This window comes from Salvelinus sp. IW2-2015, linkage group LG20 (assembly GCF_002910315.2).
Source record: "Salvelinus sp. IW2-2015 linkage group LG20, ASM291031v2, whole genome shotgun sequence".
In the NCBI taxonomy this organism is placed as follows: domain Eukaryota; kingdom Metazoa; phylum Chordata; class Actinopteri; order Salmoniformes; family Salmonidae; genus Salvelinus; species Salvelinus sp. IW2-2015.
In genome coordinates, this window is record NC_036860.1 from 19,724,670 (window position 1) to 19,746,554 (window position 21,885).

The 21,885-nt window shown below is 43.9% G+C and overlaps 1 protein-coding gene across 4 annotated transcripts in view; it reads left to right on the forward strand.

The window, feature by feature from the left end:
• LOC111981755 (glutamate receptor 1) overlaps nt 1–21,885 on the forward strand; it is an 84,582-nt gene that overhangs the window by 46,161 nt on the left and 16,536 nt on the right. For all 4 annotated transcript variants that reach the window (XM_024013166.1, XM_024013167.1, XM_024013169.2 and 1 more), the window contains exons 5-11: nt 6,592–6,645; nt 9,039–9,197; nt 9,306–9,473; nt 10,032–10,136; nt 11,010–11,120; nt 14,905–15,111; nt 18,476–18,966. In XM_024013166.1, the coding sequence (XP_023868934.1) occupies nt 6,592–6,645; nt 9,039–9,197; nt 9,306–9,473; nt 10,032–10,136; nt 11,010–11,120; nt 14,905–15,111; nt 18,476–18,966 (1,295 nt within the window). The remainder of the gene's footprint in view (nt 1–6,591; nt 6,646–9,038; nt 9,198–9,305; nt 9,474–10,031; nt 10,137–11,009; nt 11,121–14,904; nt 15,112–18,475; nt 18,967–21,885) is intronic.

Sequence of the window (21,885 nt, forward strand, 5' to 3'; positions counted from 1 at the left end):
GTTGGTATTGCACCTGTGTTCATGTTACCMTGCTTCTGTCACACTYTCTTGTTTCACGTTTAAAAAAAAAAAAAAAATCCATTCAGCAAACTGCTCAGGTCAGCGATGCCCATTTATCCCTCCCAGAGAAATATGARGGTACCCAATCCAAATGCCGTGGCTTCTTACTTCAGTGCACACTTTATTTTACACACCAGATGGAAACCCCTACCCCCGAGAGGTGTAAGGTTGCCATGGTTATTTCTCTGCTGACAGGMCGGGCATTGGAATGGGCTACGGCGGTCGAGGAGAGGAGCTAAATTCATGAGGGGTTCATGGCTCTGTTTAAATGGATCTTTGATCATCTCCCGGAGGCTAGAGAGGGAGGTGAGCATCTACTTCAATCACGGCAGGGAGATCAGGCGGCTGCTGAGTACGCGCTCACCTTCCAGCGCTTCGCACGCTATTTAGAAGAGGTCTGCGCGACGAGGTCCAGACGGAATTGGCCTGCCGAGACGACAACCTTACCCTGGACGCGCTCATAACCTTTTCCGGGAGTGTCGGGACTCATCGCTTCTCTCCCTCCTTGAGCGAACACTCGGAATCAGAGCCTGAACCCATGGAGGAAGGGGTCACACACCTCCCCGCGGCGGAGCGCTGCAGACGGATACAACTGGGGCTCTGTATGTACTGTGGTCAAGGAGGGCACAGACTCCAGCGGTGTCCGGCACGTCCGAATCCTGGATCTACTAGAACAGCGGGACGGTCACGTGATCTGCCATTCCCTGGGCCAGGAGTGAATATTCCATCTTCATCACTTCCTGCTAGGCTCTTTTTGGTGTTCATCTCGTTGGTTGACTTTTTAAATGTATTTTATTTCACCTTTATTTAACCAGGTAGGCTAGTTGAGAACAAGTTCTCATTTACAACTGCAACCTGGCAAAGATAAAGCAAAATAGTGTGACACAGACAACACAGAGTTACACATGGAGTAAACAATAAACAAGCCAATAACACAATAAACTGTCCCTCATGTCCTGTGTCAATAGTTTTAGTGGATTCCGGTGCCGCAGGCAATTTTATGGATCAGACCCTTGCCGCCTCTCTCAATATTACTTCATACCCGCTCTCCTCTCCTTTTCCGGTGCAAGGCCCAGATTGTCGGCCATTAGGATCCGGAACCATTACACACATCACTCAACCGCTTACCCTCACTGTGGAGTCCAATCATCAGGAGAATATCCCCTTCATCACCAGTTCACAAGATCATCCTCGGCCTCCCTTGGCTTCAACGCCATAACCCCACCATTTCATGGTCGAGGATGAAAATCACAGACTGGACACCTGAATGTCAGAGGACCTGTTTCCCTGTTCCCTGTGGTTCCATGTTGGTTGAGAGCCCTTTGGTTGCCTTTCAGCCCAACATCCCGGAAGTATACCAGGATCTGAGGGAGGTATTCTCCAAGACCCGGGCCACCTGTCTCCCTCATCGCCCCTGGGACTGTGCCATCAACCTGCTTGCTGATGCAACACCTCCGTGCAGATGCATCTACCCTCTGTCTGTGGCTGAGAACCAGGCAATGGAGGATTACATTCAGGAGGCGCTCCAACAGTGGTTCATCCGCACGTCTACTTCTCCTGCGTCAGCTGGGTTCTTCTTCGTGGCCAAGAAGGGTGGAGGATTACACCCGTGCACTTGTTACAGAGGACTCGATGAAGTATTGGTGCCGTCTGCCATCGAGCAGCTCTGCGGGGCCCGCTTCTTCACCAAATTGGACCTGCGGAGTGCCTACAATCTCATCCGCATCCGGTAGGAGGATGACTGGAAGACTGCATTCAGCACAATGTCTGTTCACTACGAGTACTTGGTGATGCCCTTTGGCTTAGCCAATGCTCCGTCAGTGTTCCAGGCATTCGTCAACGAGGTGTTCAGGGACATGCTCAGGGACGCCAGGTGATCGTATACATTGACGTATACCTTCATCTTCTCGGTTAATCTGGAGGATCACATCACACATGTTCGAGCAGTCCTGGAACGCCTCCTAGCCCATCAACTGTTCYTCAAAGCTGAGAAGTGTGAATTCCATCAGAGGGCGGTCTCTTTCTTGGGTTACCAAATCAGCCAGCAGGGAGTGAAGATGGATGACAAGAAAGTAGATGCAGTCAGGTCATGGCCAGTCCCAACCACACTTAAAGGGTTACAACGGTTTTAGGGATTTGCCAACTTCTACCGTCGATCATCAGGAATTTCAGCTCTCTCCTTAAGGGAGGCCCCCGTAGGTTGGTGTGGGGTCCAGCAGCCGATGAGGCCTTTTGTCTTCTCAAGGAACGTTTCACCTCCACCCCAGTGCTGAAACATCCAGCTCCCACTATATCCTTTGTGGTGGAGGTGMACGCTTCCGAGGTAGGCGCGGGGCAGTTTTGTCTCAATGACAGTTTTGTCTCAATGACAGAACCATTCATCATTCTCACCGACCATCGGAACCTGGAGTACATACGGACAGCGAGGAGGCTGAATCCACACKAAGCCAGGTGGGCCCTTTTCTTCACCAGGTTTATCTTCACACTAATCTGTCGCCCAGGCTCAAAGAACACCAAGGCCGATTCCTTGTCCCACCTCTACGATTCAGGAGAGGGCCTTGTCCTGAATGAGCTTATAATCCTATCCTCCCGAGTAGTAGCTCCTGTGGACTTGGACATAGTAGCTCCTGTGGTCTGGGACGTATATGTGGAGAGCCGCCAGGCTCTGGAGAGGGAGCCCGCACCCCTGAACTGTCCTCCCGGGAACACCTACATTCCTACAAGGATAAGGGATCGGCTGCTGACCTGGGCACACCCCGCTGTCGTCGCTGGACATCCAGGTATTTRTCGCACCATCCACTCCATCACTGAGAAGTACTGGTGGCCCACCTTGGCACAGGATGTRACTTGTTATTTCAACTCCTGTTCRGTATGTGCCCAAATCAAGTCTCCCTGGAATGCTCCAGCAGGGAAGTTCCTACTGCTTCCCGTGCCTCAGCAACCCTGGTCTCATCTATCCATTGACTTTGTAACCAATTTCCCCTCTGACGGTTTCACCACCATTCTAGTGGCAGTGGATAGATTTTTGAAGTCAGGTCTCCCCACTGCTCTCCAGGTTGCTGAGGCACTCTTCCAGCAGGTCTTCTGGCATTATGGTCTTCCGGAGGACATCGTCTCCGACCGTGGCCCCCAATTCCCATCATGACTATGGAGGGCCTTCATGGAGAAGCTCGGGGTCACGGTCAGCCTCACTTCTGGGTATTGGCCTCAGGCAGGTGGAGAGGATGAACCAGGAGCTGGGGAGGTTCCTAAGGAGTCACTGTCTGGACCGGAAGTGGGTTAAATTTCTTCCATGGGCAGAGTATGCCTAGAATTCACTGCAACACTCCTCCACTGGGTTGACTCCTTTCCGGTATGTTCTGGGTTTTCAGCCGACCCTGGTTCCATGGACTCCGGGCCAGACCGAGGCTCCTGCGGTTGATTGGTTCCAGCATGCAGAAGTGTGGAGCAACGCTCACCTGAGACTCCAGCGCACCGTCCATCGTAAAAAAGAACAGGCAGACCGCCACCGCAGTGAGACCCCTGTGTTCCACCCTGGGGATCGCGTCTGGCTCTCTGCCAGGAACCTACACCTGCCCTGCAAGAAACTGAGCCCCTGGTTTGTGGGGCCTTTCAAGGCCTTTCAAGGAGGGTCAACGAGATGACGTATAGGTTATAGCTGCCCAGTCACTACCGTATCTCACCCTCGTTTCATGTCTCCCTTCTCAGGCCGGTGGTCCCTGGTCCCCTAGTGGCTGCTGTCCCACACGACACCCCACCACCCCCCCCCCCCCCTGGACATCGAGGGCAGTCTGGCGTATGCTTTCAGATCTCTGCTGGACTCCCGGTGTCGTGGGGGTCGGCTCCAGTATCTGGTGGACTGGGAGGGGTATGACCCTGAGGAGCGGTGTTGGGTTCCGGTGGAGGACATTCTGAATCCCAACATCATCCGTGATTTCCACCTTCACCGCCCGAATTGACCCGCTCCTCGTCCCCGGGGTCATCCTCCTGGTCGGTACTGTCATGTCTGCTCCTCCCCTCCGGCGTGCGTCACCGGAATACTAACCACTGGTCCTGGGAATCATTACGCGCACCTGGCACTCATCGTTATGACTGACGCCTGGACCTCATTACCTCTCCTTTATAGGTCCATTCCTTTTGTTCATTCCTCAGTTGGTATTGCACCTGTGTTCATGTTACCTCGCTTCTGTTACTGTTCTTGTTTCATTAAACGTTTTACCTGCTCTTGCTTCTCGACTCACGGCGTCATCGTTACATTAAGTTTTCCAACTCAAGGTATTGACAACGGTTCAGGTAGCCCTTTACACTTGTACCTTTATACTGGTTGAAAATGGCAGATTTGGACACTGAGTGCCTAAATTGGAACGCAGTAACATGTTATACGTGACGTTAGAGCTCAGGAAATGTATTTCACAACTCTGTATATGGGTTTTGCTTTACAACTGTTCAGAACTTGAACCCCGTGCGCGCAACAAGAAGTTGCTCCCATCCCTCCCGGTAATTGGGCAACTTTTGCCATTTTTTTGTTGTCTGAGTAAGGGAAATGCTGTAAATTACGAGGACTCGGTGTATTTTGAAAGATGAGACGTTAAGGATTATAAATTCCGCTTTAATGTCACAAACAAGCCAAACATCAGTGAGTCAAAGTGCACTTCCAATTTCCATAAAACTCAAGTGTTATACAGTGTCAATGTTCATGATCACTGTTTGATGTACAGTTACAAGATGCCATGGTGTTAAACCCTGGGTTGTCCTGAACAGAATGCCTATGTTTGTATTTGTAAGACATTTTGAGATGGACTGCACATCTGAATGCATGAATTACTCATTCTATGCGCACAATAATGACAACCCGCTTCTCTGAACTGCCTTGTGAAAGTCTAACACTAAGATTGTATTTTATAATTTAACTAGTCATGTTGGCAATAGAACACGCTTCCAAATGATTCCCCCTGACCCAGATTGCGATTTATAATGGGCCGTTTTTGGATTGTGTAAACAACAGTAATTGTGTAAAGGCGGGGATGCAGGGCTGTGTTCCAAACAAAACTAAGTGTGTTTGTTATAGTTCCTCAACGACACAGCTAGGAGTGCTCAAAAAGCACCTTTTAGTTGAAGACTCTTTGAGTCACAAAAGTGCATTGAAATTACTTAGGAACTGTGCACACTTTGGACAGTTCCTACCCCAAATTTTCCAAGAATATTGTTACTGAATGTATTTTCAGATTTAGATATCAACAAATGCAGCAGAAAGTACAGTAAATATCAAATGCACATAAAATCAAGTAATGTTTGTATTCCATCTTGTGTCAAGTGAACTTTTGTGTCCTCACGTTTAGTCTAATGTTCCCATAATCTCAACATTTCTGTTTTTAAAATTGCAACCATGGTTATGCATTTCCATATTTCTTCTGTACGAAACACTTCATTTTAGCCCTATCCATATAGTCCAATTCCTCTGAGTGTAAGGGGTTAAAAAGGGTTCAGTGTGAATACATTGTAATGTTGATAGTGTCTCTGTGCAATACTTTGCCAGTCTCTGGACAGGGGATAGTGGAGAGAGGTCTGTAGTTAAGAGAAAGATATGTATGATTTAGATCTTAACATCAGTCAGTTCTCCGGGAACAACAACAGTTCCCTGGTAACAGTTATTTACTGTACTGGAAATGTCATCCCCACAGTGAGTATATTAAAAAAAAAAAAAAAAAAAAATCTTTCAAAACCATCAAATATCTTTTTATAAATGTAGTGTATCTTGTTTGAGAGAGAGAACAGTTCCTTTGAGCTATTTTGAATATGTAAGATCTCTTCAGTACTGTCTTTTTCCAATGGACAGAAGCTGTATGCTGATGTTAGAATTTGATGACATCAACATGAAGATATTGAGCAGAACAGGCCCTGTACTCATACATGTTCCTCTGTGTCCACTTTACCAACAGGTCACCTGATTCTGATCTTTTGCTAATTATTGGAAAATACCAATTAGTAGAAAAAGATACGAGATGGGCTGCCCGTGTAAACGCAGCCACGGTGTCTGAATAGCAGAGAGCTAGTGAAACTAGTATGTTCACAAACATGTAGGTTTCAGATGAGCATTTGGAAATRAGTGGTCAGGCTCAATTAACCCTGAAGGCTGCTTCATTTTGTGTCCCCCAGCCAGAGGCTGTCCCGGGCCTGTCAATCACAGGTGTACTAGTGATTTTGATGCAGATTGTGCACATGTATTCATTAAAGATCTAATTGGGCTTCCCACAGTGACATATGCCAGATCCTTCCCAGCCCTCCACGGTGAGTTGTTCCAGCTGCCCATTTTCTACTGAGCCCTGATATTTTACTCAGACATCCAGGCAGAGATGGGTGATGAGCAATTAATTCCTCAAATATGGGACCAATTAGCTCCTATTTTGGGATGACCARGATTAATGGGACGCTTCAATCCACATCTGTAATGAAATAGCCTCATCTTCATTAGACGTGATACAAAATGCTTGATCCAAATGACATCATTTTCCTTTCCATTATGCTTTCCAGATCGCTGCTCAGAAGAAAAACCTGAAAAAGTATCACTACATATTGGCAAACCTGGTAAGTCTGGCCCTCTCTGAAACGATGGAAGCTTTAATGCAATATGCAAGCTCCATTGCATAATACAATTTCATTATTTATTTTCAATCTATTTCAAATGTCATCGTAGATATTACTGAAACTCCCAGTAAGGAAACACTACTGTGAAAGGTGTATGAATTTGTTTTGTTCACAACACTACAGATGCCACAGTGAGAAGTAAAATAATAACTCCATCCCCACTGAAGGATCAAAAACTTTGAAGCACAACTGTAGCTTAATTTTATGCAGAATTGATAGAAACGGAGTGTTTAGATTAATCGATGGTGGCGTTGTTCCATGTATTGGCGTCTCTTCATCTTCTCTGTATCTGACTGACTGTAGCTCTTCTGCTTGTCTATGCAGAACACAATGTAGACAGATGGCTGATTACCCGCTGAGCAAGGGAATGATCCTCCTGCAAGGCATTGCAGGGCTCTGAGCTTTTCATGTGTAGGAAAATGTGTGTGCGTGCGTGTGTAAGTGTGTGTGTGCGTGTGTAAGAGTAAGGGCGTGCATGTTTACACTATACTTGTGCTTATATATTTGGTATTGGAATGTGTGTGTGTGTGTGTGTGTGTGTGTGTGTGTGTGTGTGTGTGTGTGTGTGTGTGTGTGTGTGTGTGTGTGTGTGTGTGTGTGTGTGTGTGTGTGTGTGTGTGTGTGTGTGTGTTTTCTTTGCATAACTAAACAGAAGTTATTCCTCCATTATTAATGGAATCAATTCATTGCTTGATGTTTATGTTCATTGGCCACCATTACTTTATTATTGTTCGTAGGCTAAAATGATAAGCACTGTGATGGTAAATCAAATTCAGCAGGGACCTTATGAGCTTATAGTAGATACAATAAATATTAGGCAGAAGGGACTCTGTTAGAATGCTTCTGCATTTACACTTACTGTATCCAGGTGTACTGTAGCATAGACGTTTCCATAGAAATAGAACTGTAGTGTCTAGTAAGTGATTGTATTTCTATGGTTGCCTCTCACGTTAGCATAGCTTCATACGGAGATCTGAAGTTAACTGTCGCCCTTGAGGCAACAAGCTAGCATCTTGCTCTAGTGGTATGTTGGGTTAACTTTTAGGTGTGTTATACGGAGTACTTCTTTAGGAGAGGATGCTGTACATTTGGCTTGAGGTTGCATGTCAAGAGCATGGTTTAAAAGTGCACTCCAGAGGCCTCAACTCCGAGATCTGGAAACATTTGTGGTAGACCTCATAATTGGACTGTGAAACAGAGAAGGAAAAAAAACAGTGACTTCACAGGCAGGATTGTTAAAATCATAATTGGATTGTGCTATAGGAAAAAGAAACACCCCAAAAAATGCAATTGTACAAGTAGGATTTCTTCGTTTATAATTGGGTCCAGTAAACGGGGGAGCTGTCAACTCTAAAATAATGATGATCATGAAGGCAGCAAGATGCAACACTCTGTGTGAATAGGATCCCTGCGGTTCATTACCATGGGAGCTATTTTCTGGAGGGGGGCACACACACACACACAAACATAAACTCACAAACACATTCACACTCCCTCTCTTTATTGATTAAGCATGGCCTATGTAACAAGACTTGATCTTAGTTATCAACCCTGTGAAGATTCCCTATACTTCCAGTGCTCTTCTGATTAATTATAGCCTCAGGGTAAGAATGAAATATGTATTATGGGACTTTTTATCATTCAAAGAAAGCATTCAAATAATGTTTGCTGAAGCCTGTTTCTGAGGCAAGCTGCAGTATGACTCCAGATGGGAGGTTTAATGTAGTTTGATGCTCTTAGACTCAGGAGATGCAGGTAATTACATGCAAATACGGCGAGGGGAGTCTCTGCCACATGGTTGCCCACCATATCCCTACGTCAATCAAAGAAAGCACTAGGAACAATTCAATTTGAAGTTCCAATTTGAAGTCCTCAGGCAATTTTCTTGATGTATGTTTTAGTATGCACACGTACCCGCATGCTCAAAGACTGTGAGAGTGCCGTCCCGTGTGTGACTTGAAACAAATGTGTTATTCTATCTTTGCATGAATATAGGTAGTCATATTTGTAAATCAATATAGCAAAAGAGGGCAGATGAAGTTGAAAAGACAGCTGCGGAGATTGCTTTTCGAACTGTAGAAAAGTGTTTTTTTGTCTTGCGCTTCATAGATTTGTAATGATTGCTTGGACTTTTAATCTCTGGCTTCTCAAGTGGGGTTGAACAGCTGAATAGCAGCTCTGAGAAATCAAAACTTTCAATACCAGCACTCTGAAAAGAGACTGTCATACAATTATCTGCACCATCATTACGGCTGGGACATTTTTGGCTCTGTTTTGTTTACTTAGCTCAAGTTTGCTTCTGTTTTGAAAGAAGTGAATTCCTTCTTTCCTAGGGCTTTTTGGACATGAACTTCACTGAGTTCCAGAAGAGTGGTGCCAATATCACCGGGTTCCAACTAATGAACTACTCAGACGAAAATGTCAGCAAGGCCATAGAGGAGTGGGTGGACTTTGACAGCAAAGACCTCAAACTACCCAAGGGAAGACTGAAGGTGTGACCGAATTGTCTCATTGTTCAGAGATCTTTCTATTAAAGTGTTCAAGGTTACAATAAACGTATGTTAGCCTCTAATGTTGCCTCCTTGGATTTGCCCTCTCAGTACACAGGAGCCCTCACATACGACGGAGTGAGCGTCATGGCAACTGCATTTCAGAACCTTCGGAAGCAGCGTATTGACATTTCCCGGCGAGGTAATGCTGGCGAGTGTCTGGCCAACCCACCAGCTCCCTGGGGCCAGGGTATCGACATCCAGAGAGCCCTACAGCAGGTAGGCAGTTAGCATCACTCACTCCACAGCCACAGCTGGATGACAATGACTTCGATTCAAACTCAATACTAGCCGCACAGGTAATGAATCATGTATGACTATGAGAAATACTGTACAATACAATAAAATACAATGCAATGAAATACAATACCAGCTTAATTAAGTACTATTGCGTTAAAACCCTCAGTTTCAGGCCCACCAACATTTTAAGAAGCAGCAATTTCAAGCCTATGAGCGATATGTAATTCTTAGATAGTTATCTTGTGACCTGGAGACTTATATTATGTTAGACATCATGCAATGTCAACCCAACCAGCTGGTAATATTATAATCCTGAGATAGCAATCTTGTGTTCTTGAGATAAGAAAAATMATGTCATGCTATTTTTGCTTGTAGCTATGCTGATGTATACAGTATTGTGTGAAAATGTAGCAGATGTTGATTTTTTTGTGTACTGTTAAAAAGCCTTGAGCGTTATTCAGATTCCAGGTTGCACATATCTCCGAGAGTTAGCAGTTCTTCATACCAATCCTGGTCTATATCTGGTTTGTCCCACAGGTTCGGATTGAGGGATTGACTGGACATGTCCAGTTCAACGAGAAAGGCCATCGGACCAACTTCACGGTCAGCATAATGGAGCTGAGCCCAAGTGGACCACTGAAGGTGAATCGGGACTTGTCTATAATCTCTAGAATGATCAATCAACCTCTTTCTCATCCTCAGGGGACATCTGTTGTGTACAGTTAGACAGTATACTGTGTGATATTTGACCTAGACACAGTAGACACAGTAGGATGAATCCATCCGATTTGATTTAAATGTTTGATTTAATGATTGATTTAAATGTTAATGTTTCAATTAAAAATGGACTGGTCATTTACTAACAATATGCCCAGCATCAAGAACAGCTGGAGCCGAGCAAAACATAACAGTAAAATGAACAAATTGGCATTGTCTATGATGAGTGTCTCCAATGTTCACGTCATGTCAGAATGTGACATACTGTATTTGCTTTCATAGCGTAGTGGTTTTATTTTCATATTATTTTATTCATATGCAAATCATTTCTTTACATTGAATCAGAAAATGAGTTACCCTAGTTCTTTGAGTTTATAATATACCCATTTATATTTCACATGACAAAATGTACATTTTATCAGAGTAAATACATTAATTCAACCAGAGGCACGTTAGCTATAGAACTTAGTGATCGTGCATATGTGGAGCAAATTCCTCTTATCATTTAGTATGCAGGGTGTTTGTGCATTAAGATGACTGTATATTTCTCTTTAATGTTATCACCAAGACAGTCTTACAACCTGAGAGTAGGACAGGCTGGCCAAGAAGTACAGTAGGAGGTGTTGGTTATCACGGAGTATGGCTTAAGGACTAGCGAGGGGATTAACCATATGAGTTAAGGGATGTGCTTATCCCCACACTACCACTTCAGTATATTCATATTTATGACACTATAAATAGAAGTGTAGTATTTCCTCAGCTATGTGTGTTGATTTACTGTACCCCTTCTGACTGCAGGTGGGCTACTGGAATGAYAATGAGAACTATGTGAACACAGCGGTATACACGCCGGTGGTTGAAGAATTCTTCGGACTGCAAAACAGGACATACGTTGTGACCACTATCCTTGTGAGTCTCACTAGCTTAACTGAAAGGCTCAACATTTGTGTGATGATAATGTTCCATGGACCAAAAGACGACAGTTGTTTAAAGCTGTGTTTGGTATGGAAACATAGAACAGTAGAGTCGCTTGTATCAACCCATGTAGCAGTATGGCAGTGCAGTATAATGTTACAAAGTCCTGAGAACTGTCTGTATTTTTTTGGCATAGTGATATCTGCACAGCTTTGTAAACAGAAGGTAGCCACAGCAAAAGAACAGATACACAAATTCTCTCATGTTGTCATATGACAATGCCCTGGCAGCAGAATCCGTGGTATTAGTGTGTCTTTGAGGGCTGTCCCAGAAGCGACTCTCCTGCCTGGCTATGAAGTCCGAGCAGTCAGAGTTGGCAAGCCTGCTGATTATGCTCTTTCCCTTTCTGCATGGTGACTGCATTCAGCTTCTCCATTGTAGCTCTGCCATATCAACACATCAGAGAGGTTCAGGTCACCTCTGATCAGTCCCGTCGGCTGTGCCGAATAACACTGCCAGTAGAACTGGCATGAGAATGACGGCCAGGTGGAAAGGCTATACTGAAAAATAGGGATTTTTTTTGGTTAGATTCACAAAGGGATAGAAATGATTGGCAACTATCCCAGATAAATTGGAGTGTATTTATTTAAACTTTTCATATCCTAATTTCAGGGTTTCTATTTCGTACAGCACATTCATCCATCTAAGCAATCCCTGTTGAAATGGTCTATCAATACCAGTGGGTCAAGTCATCTACATGAGGTAGGAAGGGATCAGGGAGGGAGAGCCCATACCTGTTTCAAAATGCTTCTGGCCTAATCTAAACTCTTCATTCTGTCCTTTTGAAACCACCATCTCGACCACACTATGGTCTATTTCCAGATTGTACGCTATGCTGTGTCCACCTGTAGCCTTGCCACGAGGGCTGTTTTCACAGCAGCTCTGTTCTGCTTTATCTGGAGGGCAGAGCTCCACACAGCCCCTTTACAGTCACCCCGGCCTGGCCAGACAGAAATAGCAGGAGTGCTGCTCGCCCATCAGATCTGAGTCAACCCACACCAAGGAGAAGGTGCGAGAGGGTGGCCATGAATAATGCCATTTGAAGGCCCCTTCGTGTAGGCTACACAAAGAAATGTACATACATTGGGGTGAAGCCCCATGGTCAGGGATGTAGTGCTGCCATAGCACGGCTGGTAAAAATATTTCAGTACATTTTATTCTGATTTAATTACAACAAAGATTCCATGAAAACGATAGAACAAGTAACTACATAAATATGTAGGCTATAGCAGCCTATAGGTAGGTAAATGGTGGTTTCCTCCCTGTCTTCTCTCTCTCTGGCAGTGGCGCGAATTATGAATAACTGTAGTCGTGTGTGTGTGCGGAGGCCCGTCGGTCGGATGCTTGACCACTTTGAGCGGGCCAAATCCAACATAGCAAGATAGACAGAATACTCTACCAGGGGTTTCTAAAACGGCTGTCCTCAAAACAGTTTGTTATGGACTTGGGGCCAACGTATGACGCACTTGAACTCGCCCTACTGRCCGAGAGCTTAGCTTACAGAAAAGTACCACCTCTGTTGCGTATTCAGACAAATTGATCCACCGCACGAACCTCATCATCACACCGACGAGATCAAGGATCCAAATTTACAGTGTGTCTGCCTTGACGTTCATAAAGCTCCACGGGACCRCTCCTGCGCAGTGGAACCCAGAACGATATGCGAGCACTTGGTTACGGTGCTGTTCTTTCACCACCATGATTCAAAGCATGTTCAAATCACTTAAAATAACCCTCATCAAGATCTGTTGCCTATTAGTTCTACTCATCACTTAATAATTATAATAATATTACAAATAGAAGTTTATCACTTCTCACAATGATGCTCGATTAGTAAAGGTACACCAAAGCTAAATCAATGTCTCGCAAGATCACATATTGATTCATTAGTATTTTACATAACAGAACCAAAGATACACTGAACAAAATGTAAAGTCTTGGTCCCATGATTCAAGAGCTAAAATATAAAATCACAGACATTTTCCATACTCAAAAAAACGTTTTTCTCTCAAATGTTGTGGACAAATTTGTTYCCATCCCTGTTTGTGAGCATTTCTCCATTGCCAAGATAATCCATCCATCTGACAGGTGTGGCATATCAAGAAGCTGATTAAATAGCATGGTCATTACACAGGTGCACCTTGTGATTGATACAATAAAAGGCCAATCTCAAATGTGCAGTTTTGTCACACAACACAATGCCACAGATGTCTCAAGTTTTGAGGGGGAGTGCAATTGGCATGCTGACTGCAGGAATGTCCACCAGAGCTGTTGTCAGAGAATTCAATGTTCATTTCTCTACCATAAGCTGCCTCCAATGTCGTTTTAGAGAATTTGGCAGTACGTCCAACAGGCATCACAACCGCAGACCACGTGTCTGGCGTCGTGTGGGCAAGRGGTTTGCTGTTGTGAACAGAGTGCCCCATGGTGGCGGTGGGGTTATGGAATGGGCAGGCATAAGCTACGGACCACAAACACAATTGCATTTTATCGATGTCATGCCATTCATCCACCGCCATCATCTCATGTTTCAGCATGATAATGCACAGCCCCATGTCACAAGGATCTGTACACAATTCCTGGAAGCTGAAAATATCCCAGTTCTTACATGGCCTGCATTTTCTCTAAGACATGTCACCCATTTAAGCTTGTTTGGGATGCTCTGGATCGACATGTACGACAGTGTGTTCCAGTTCGCGTCAATATCCAGCAACTTCGCACAGCCATTGAAGAGGAGMMGAACAACATTCCACAGGCCACAATCAACAGCCTGATCAACTGTATGCGAAGGAGATGTGTCACGCTGCATGAGGCAAGCAAATGGAGGTCACACCAGATAGACTAGTTTTCTGACCGACACCCCTACCTTTTTTTTAAGGTGTCTGTGACCAACAGATGCATATCTGTTAGCTGTCTCTTATACACATCTAGATGTTTTTTTTTAAGGTGTCTGTGACCAACAGATGCATATCTGTATTCCCATTAGGCCCTAATTGGCAGATTGTTGCATGTTGCGTTTATATTTTGGTTCAGTATAATAGCATATACTGTAGCATAGTAGGCCTATAATATGTTACACCATAAACACCTCAGTCATTTCTTATCTGAAGCTGAATAGACCAAAAAAATATCAACTGCACGCGCCACTGGGCAGGATAAATGCTTTGATTTAAACAAAATAAGCCTACAAGAAAGGCTAATAGTTTGTTACCACCATTTGCTTTAATTTGCTCATGAAACAGTAATTCAAGAAGATCTAAATGCATATTCCCATGAAACTGATTGAGATCAATTGATTGGCATGCAGTTTGGATATTTCACTGGTAAAACGTGAAGAATAATCATTCATGATTGACAGTGATAATGGCCTATTTTGAATTTTTTTTGTTTGAGGATATTAAAAATATAATATTTTCTTAATGCTTTCTGTGGTCATAGGCAGATGTTGCAATTGGAGGATGCATTTTATGCATAGGCCTATTCTACAATGATATTCAATAGGCTGCATCTGTCAGTACAAACTTATGACCCAGAAAATTGCACTATACCACTGCCCAATGTTTGCATAGAAGGTGATATAGTATACCGTACCGTGTACATTATCCCAAAGAAAGGTAGACAAGAAAAGCTTTATAATAAGTGCGTGGTGAATGCATGCAATATGTGATGAAAATGTTTAAAAGAACCAGGCAACAATGTTGTCCTTCATGTTTCCAAGGAATCTCCATACGTGATGCTAAAGAAGAACCACGAGCAGCTGGTGGGGAACGATAAGTATGAGGGCTATTGTGTGGAGCTGGCCGCCGAGATCGCCAAGCATGTGGGCTACACCTATAAACTAGAGGTCGTAAGCGATGGCAAGTACGGAGCCAGAGACGCTGAGTCCAAGATGTGGAACGGGATGGTGGGCGAGCTGGTTTATGGGGTTAGTAACCATCTCATGAACATATCGGGCACCTCACTAGGCTCTAAGAGGACAAATGTGTTTATCATACACTCTCAGACAACACAGCAGTCCATGGAATTCGTCCAATGGCAAGGACAAAAATAGCGTTTTAATTTGACACAGCCTGACTCATTTTTAATGTAACCGCTCATTCGGTTGATAAAGTGGRAGTAACTAAAATAGAATGCTCCAAATGTGGTGCAATATTTGCAACAGTACACACCATTGTACCATCCCTATTCCCAAACTTTCTATAGTCCTGTACCCCTTCAAATATTCAACCTCCAGCTGCGTACCCCCTCTAGCACCAGGGTCAGCACACTCTCAAATGTTGTTTTTTGCCATCATTGTAAGCCTGCCACACATACAGAACTGCTTGTTGCAATTTCAATGAGGCTCTCTTGTTCAGATATCGGTAAGTGGACTAGAGGCAGGGCATGAAAGGGATAATGAATCCAGTTGTTTGTGTCATCCATTTCGGGAAAGTACCTGCGTAATTGCGCGCCCAACTCGCTCAGGTGCTTCGCTAGATCACATTTGACATTGTCCGTAAGCTTGAGTTCATTTTCTCACAAAAAATCATACAATGATGAAAAGACCTGTGTGTTGTCCTTGTTAATGCAGACAGAGAAGAGCDCCAACTTCTTAATCATAGCCTCAATTTTGTCCCGCACATTAAATATAGATGCAGAGAGTCCCTGTAATCCAAGATTCAGATCATTCAGGCGAGAAAAAACATCACCCAGATAGGCCAGTTGTGAGAAACTCTGACAAGTGAAAATTATGGTCAGTAAAGAAAACTTTAAGCTCGTCTCTCAATTTAAAAAAAGGTGTCAATACTTTGCCCCTTGATAACCAGCACACTTCTGTATGTGTAAAAGCGTTACATGGTCGCTGCCCATATCATTGCATAATGCAGAAAATACATGAGAGTTCAGGGGCCTTGCTTTAACAAAGTTAACAATTTTCACTGTAGTGTCCAAAACATCTTTCAAGCTGCCAGGCATTCCCTTAGCAGCAAGAGCCTCTTCGTGGATGCTGCAGTGTACCCAAGTGGCGTCGGGAACAACTACTTGRACGCGCGTTACCACTCCACTATGTCTCCCTGTCATGGCTTTTGCYCCATCAGTACAGATACCAACATGAGCAGRAGCTACGTTTGGCTACATATGGACTGTTAGTGGAATTCCCTTGAGAGAGTAACGGTTAATGTGATTGATGTTCATTATTTGACAAGGCTACCTGTATTTGACATTGTGTTGTTATTTCGCTGAGAACTAGATGGTTTAATTTGATTTTTGGCAGTGAAACAAGGCTATTCGGCGAGAGAGAAAAAACTCACCCAAATGTATAGCCCCGTTGGAAAATATAAATGGACAGAAGAGAAAATGTGAATCACATTTTTATTTGGCGTACCTCCAACGGCATTGCGCGTACCCCACTTTATATAATGTTTACATACTCTACATTACTCATCTCATATGTATATACTGTACTCTATACCATCTACTGCATCTTGCCTATGCCGTTCGGCCATCACTCTGTCACGACTTCCGCCGGAGTCGGTCCCTCTCCTTGTTCGAGCGGCGTTCGGCGGTCGACGTCACCGGCCTTCTAGCCATCGCCGATCCACTTTTCATTTTCCATTTGTTTTGTCTTTGTTTTCTACACACCTGGTTTCAATTCCCCCATTACATGTTCATTATTTAACCCTCTGGTTTCCCCCATGTTTGTGTGCGTGTTTGTTTTATTGTTCAGGCTGTTACTGACGGCTGGTATTTTGTTGCCGGGTTTTGTTATTACGCCCGTTTATTTCGTGGTACCGGTATTTTTCCCGCACCATAGTATTGTGTTTATACTGGTGTTATCTTATATTAAATACCTTGTCCACGCATCTCAGCTCTCCTGCACCTGACTCCTTTCACCAGTTACCCACAGCCTTGACACACTCATTCATATATTTTTATGTACATATTCTTATTCATTCCTTTACACTTGTGTGTATAAGGTAGTTGTTGTGAAATTGTTAGGTTAGATTACTTGTTAGATATTACTGCATGGTTGGAACTAGAAGCACAAGCATTTCGCTACACTCGGATTAACATCTGATCATCACATAACCATGTGTATGTGACAAATAAAATTTGATTTGATTTTGGGAATACCTTGGGAATACCTGCATCACAACCTTCACTATAGCTCTTCCCCAGTGATATGCTTCAATATTCAACCAGACACTACTTTAAACCTATTTTTAACCTAACAAATGTCTACAAAAGACAATGATCTCATTAGTGGATGTTTGTCACACACTAAATACACAAAACAAATTAAATGTGGCTTTTCGTATAAATACTGTTTATACGAAACGTACAGATCTACATTGTACGTTATGTTGCTGCTGTAGCCAAAGGACATACTGTAGTGCAGTTTAATTCTTTCCAATACTATGTAGGGTTAACATAAAACCTCCGAGAAGAATAACAATGTGTCAGGACACAATGTCCATATGTCCATATGAGCTCTAAGATATGTTCMGACAAAGGTCTATACCTCTCACTTTACGTGTCCAGCAGCTCCCTCAATGTCAAAACATAACTACACAATGCAGATGGGCCCAGATAGGCTGTCAATGTTGGTAAGGTACCAAGTGGTAAGGTACCAAATAGTCAAAAGCTGTTGCCCGTTACCCCCCAAAAGTTGAGTAACAGGCAACCGAATGAGCACAATACAGTAGCTGGATGTGTATTCCAGGAAGTCTGTTATTGAAATGTCCCTTACCAAACTGTCACTTCCCATATCTTCAATTTTTTCATGGGAATCATGTCAAACCCTATTTCTCTGCCCTCAGGAACTTGATATGAAAGATACGCTCTAACAGTTTGGTCTAGGGTAATGTAGAATATGTTCTGTCCATACAATGACAGAGGTGCTGGGTGGACTCAACCAAATCAAGTCTCGCTTGGAGGGTTTTTGTTTTTTCTCTCAGAGTATTAAGCCTAATATTTCTTGAAAGCGATTCATTATTATTCAGCTTGAAAAAACTGAGTGTTTATGTAAGCTGGAGCTCTCTCGAGAGAGTTATCTCAGAAAGTCCTCTCTTTATGAAAAGAGAGTTTACTATTACTGATGTGCATGCTWATCACTGCCCGTGGGAATAGTTATTTACATTCCTTCACCTCACCTTAAGGACATACTTTTGTCATCCACACTTGAAGACTTTATTGGTGGAAGTACGAGTACAGAGATGGGATTTCTGAGTGTAGGGATACTGTTGGTGAATTGATTTGAATTGAATTGATGGAAACATAGATAAACACGTAATTATCTCCTTGCCTCCTAGAAAGCGGATGTGGCAGTAGCCCCGTTGACCATCACCCTGGTAAGAGAGGAGGTGATCGACTTTTCCAAGCCCTTCATGTCCCTGGGCATCTCCATCATGATCAAAAAGCCTACCAAGTCCAAACCTGGAGTKTTTTCCTTCCTGGATCCTCTGGCCTACGAGATCTGGATGTGCATTGTGTTTGCTTACATCGGRGTGAGCGTGGTTCTCTTCCTGGTCAGTCGCTTCAGCCCGTACGAGTGGCAGGGGGACGACTCCGATGGGGAGGAGGGTCAAGAGCAGCAGCAGAGACAGCAGCACAACCAGCCGTCGTCCTCCAGTCCCAGGAGAGAGCCAGGTCAGTCCCAGTCCCAACAGGGCCAAAACCAGGGCCAAGGACAGGGACAGGGCCAGGGACAGAACGAGGGGCACACCAATGAGTTTGGGATATTCAACAGCTTGTGGTTCTCTCTGGGCGCCTTCATGCAGCAGGGCTGTGACATCTCGCCACGGTAGGTGATCTGTTTTCTACCCCCGCTGTTAACTGTAGTGTTTCTATTAACAACGTTAACGTCCTTCCTCATTCATCAGTTTTACTGTGTGTCATCATCAGCAGACATAATCTTGAATTGTGTTTTTTTTATTGTTTTACTTGAGTAATACAGTATTTGTTAACGGTGAGATCCTCCATACAATGTCTTGCAACAAAATAAATGATTATGATTAATACCAAGGAAATGCAAATACAATTAACCCAGGTAATGTGTGAAAACATTTGAACTGATAAAGGCAGGTGACCATTGTCAATCTACTGCAACTGCACTCTGCTAAAGATAAATCCTCCAGTGTGATGAAATGCATTGTCCCCCCCATACCCCCTTCCACATGGTGATGAATTAGGTCAAGAACAAAAGTAGTTATGGGGATTCTTTACAAGATCAATAGTGCAGGTCAGTCTGGTGACGTTCCTGCTGATGGCTCACTGCCTCCTCCTCCTTTAGGCGCTTGGCTTGTGCTAACTGCTGGCTCCTCAGCCACTGTCTGACATTTAGGTAGGACATGTGTATCCTTTTACTTTGGGGGGAACTAATGGGCTCAAATTAGATTACATTTGCAGAAAGCTGCCTGTGACAGATGTTGTTTTCCCTGTCATAGATGCGTCCGTTTAGCTCTGCCAGAATGGTTAAGCTTCAGGAGAAGAACCTCCCAAGCACTCCGCCTTAGTTTGTACTGTACATGTTTATTTTCCTCTCCCCTATTCCTCTGTCCCTTTTATACTCTCCAACCAGGCATGGTGGTGTACTGCAGATGGGTGATTGCTCAAAATCAAATCTTTACAAATGCGTTGATCTTCTCTCATCTGCTATTTTGCCCAACATTTCAGTGCCTTCTCCTCAGTTGACTTGCTTGGGAGCGCTCTCCCTCTCTCTCTCCTTCTCTTTCTCTGTCTGTCTCTCGGGTTTCATAGTCTAAGCCTCTGGGCGGACGGGTGATTTGACTTTGTCTCCTAGGCTGTCAGAGGAGAGGAGGTCTGCCTGACACAGTGGTGATTCACCTCCCTYCTACCTCAGGGGGTCAGACAGTGATGAAAGAATTCAGTGGGATGAGGAGCTCTTTACCCATGGGGCCAGAGCACAGATGAGCTACATTCATGTCTCTCACACATAGGGGGGTCTCTTAATCAGTAACACATCACAATGGAGGTACTACTTATATAAGAACACATCTCCCATTACTTTGAAGACTATTATGCTTCGCTCTTTCTCATTCTGAGATTGTTTATGGCAAGAATCTGCACTGAGTATACCAAACATTAGGAACACCTTCCTAGTATTGAGTTGCACCCTCCCCCCCTTTGCCCTCAGAACAGCCTCAATTTGTTGGGGCATGTGCTCTACAAGGTGTTGAAGGAATTCCACAGGGAATTGTTGGCCCACAGTTGTGTCAAGTTGGCTGGATGTCCTTTGGGTGGTGGACCATTTTTGATACACATGGGAAACTTTTGAGCGTGAAAAACCCAGCAGCATTGCAGTTCTTGATACAAACCTGCGTGCCTGACACCTACTACCATACCCTGTTCAAAGGCACTTCAATCTTTTGGCTTGCCCATTTCCCCTCTGAATGGCACAAAAACAAATCCATGTGTCAATTGTCTCAAGGCTTAAAAATCCTTCTTTAACCTATCTCCTCCTCTTCATTTACACTGATTGAAGTGGATMTAACAGGTGACATCAATAAGGSATCATAGCTTTCACCTGGATTGACCTGGTCAGTCTGTCATGGAAAAAGCAGGTGTTCTAAGTGTTTTGTATACACATGTAGGTTCTTCAGTATTGCATACATTTCACGGTGTGCAATGTGAGGCTYAGCGAGTATGTACACTACAGTGATGGTACTGTATCTCTAAGGGGGTCTAATTTGCTGCTGAGATGTGGGGGATTGGGAAAGGTCACCTGAAGGTCAGTATAAATAGAAAGGTCAACTAGCTACCCATACTGGGGTGTTCAGTGAGAAGGTCTGCAGTGCAACAACTCAAATGTTATATATAGACAACAGCTCTGAGGAAGCAGTTTAAAGACTGGTCGGCCAGCTGCGTTTGGCAGGATGTTATTTGTCAGAGAATGCGGTAACTAGCAGACCTGCCATGTTGTGCATAATGATGATAATCTCCAAACAGCCAGATCGAAACGTGACTTTGAAGAACAACATCTTTACAAGAGCAATGGGAGACGGAAGGAGCAGCTTTGTGGGCAAACCCCAGCTATTTATTCATGATAAAAATGTGTTTGTTCTCTGTAAATGTCAGCACTGCCACTCGGAGAGGGTTCGTCACATTGCAACTCACAMGAGCCGCTTAACGCCTAGTTTAACTTCTGAGGTAAATGTCTGTGTGTGACGTCTTAATACATGCTGATTACAGATTACTGATTAGTTTAACAGACATAAAGCTGCATTAATCCATCCGTCATTAATTAATTAATTCAGCATGTACACTGAGTATATAAAACATTAACAACACCTGCTCTTTTCATGACATACTGACCAGGTGAATCCAGGTGAAATCTATGATCCCTTATTGCTGTCACTTGTTTTAATCCACTTCAATCAGTGTAGATGAATGGGAGGACACAGGTTAAAGAAGGATTTTCACAACTTGAGACAATTGATACATGGATTGTCTATGTGTGCCATTCAGAGGGTGAATGGGCAACACAAAATATTTAAGTGCCTTTGAACAGGGTATGGTAGTAGTTGCCAGGCGCACCGATTTGTGTCAAGAACTGCAACYCTGCTGGCTTTTTCATGCTCAACAGTTTCTCTTGTGTATCAAGAATGGTCCACCACCCAAAGGACATCCAGCCAACTTGACACAACTGTGGGAAGCATTGGAGTCAACATGAGCCAGCATCCCTCTAGAATGCTTTCTACAC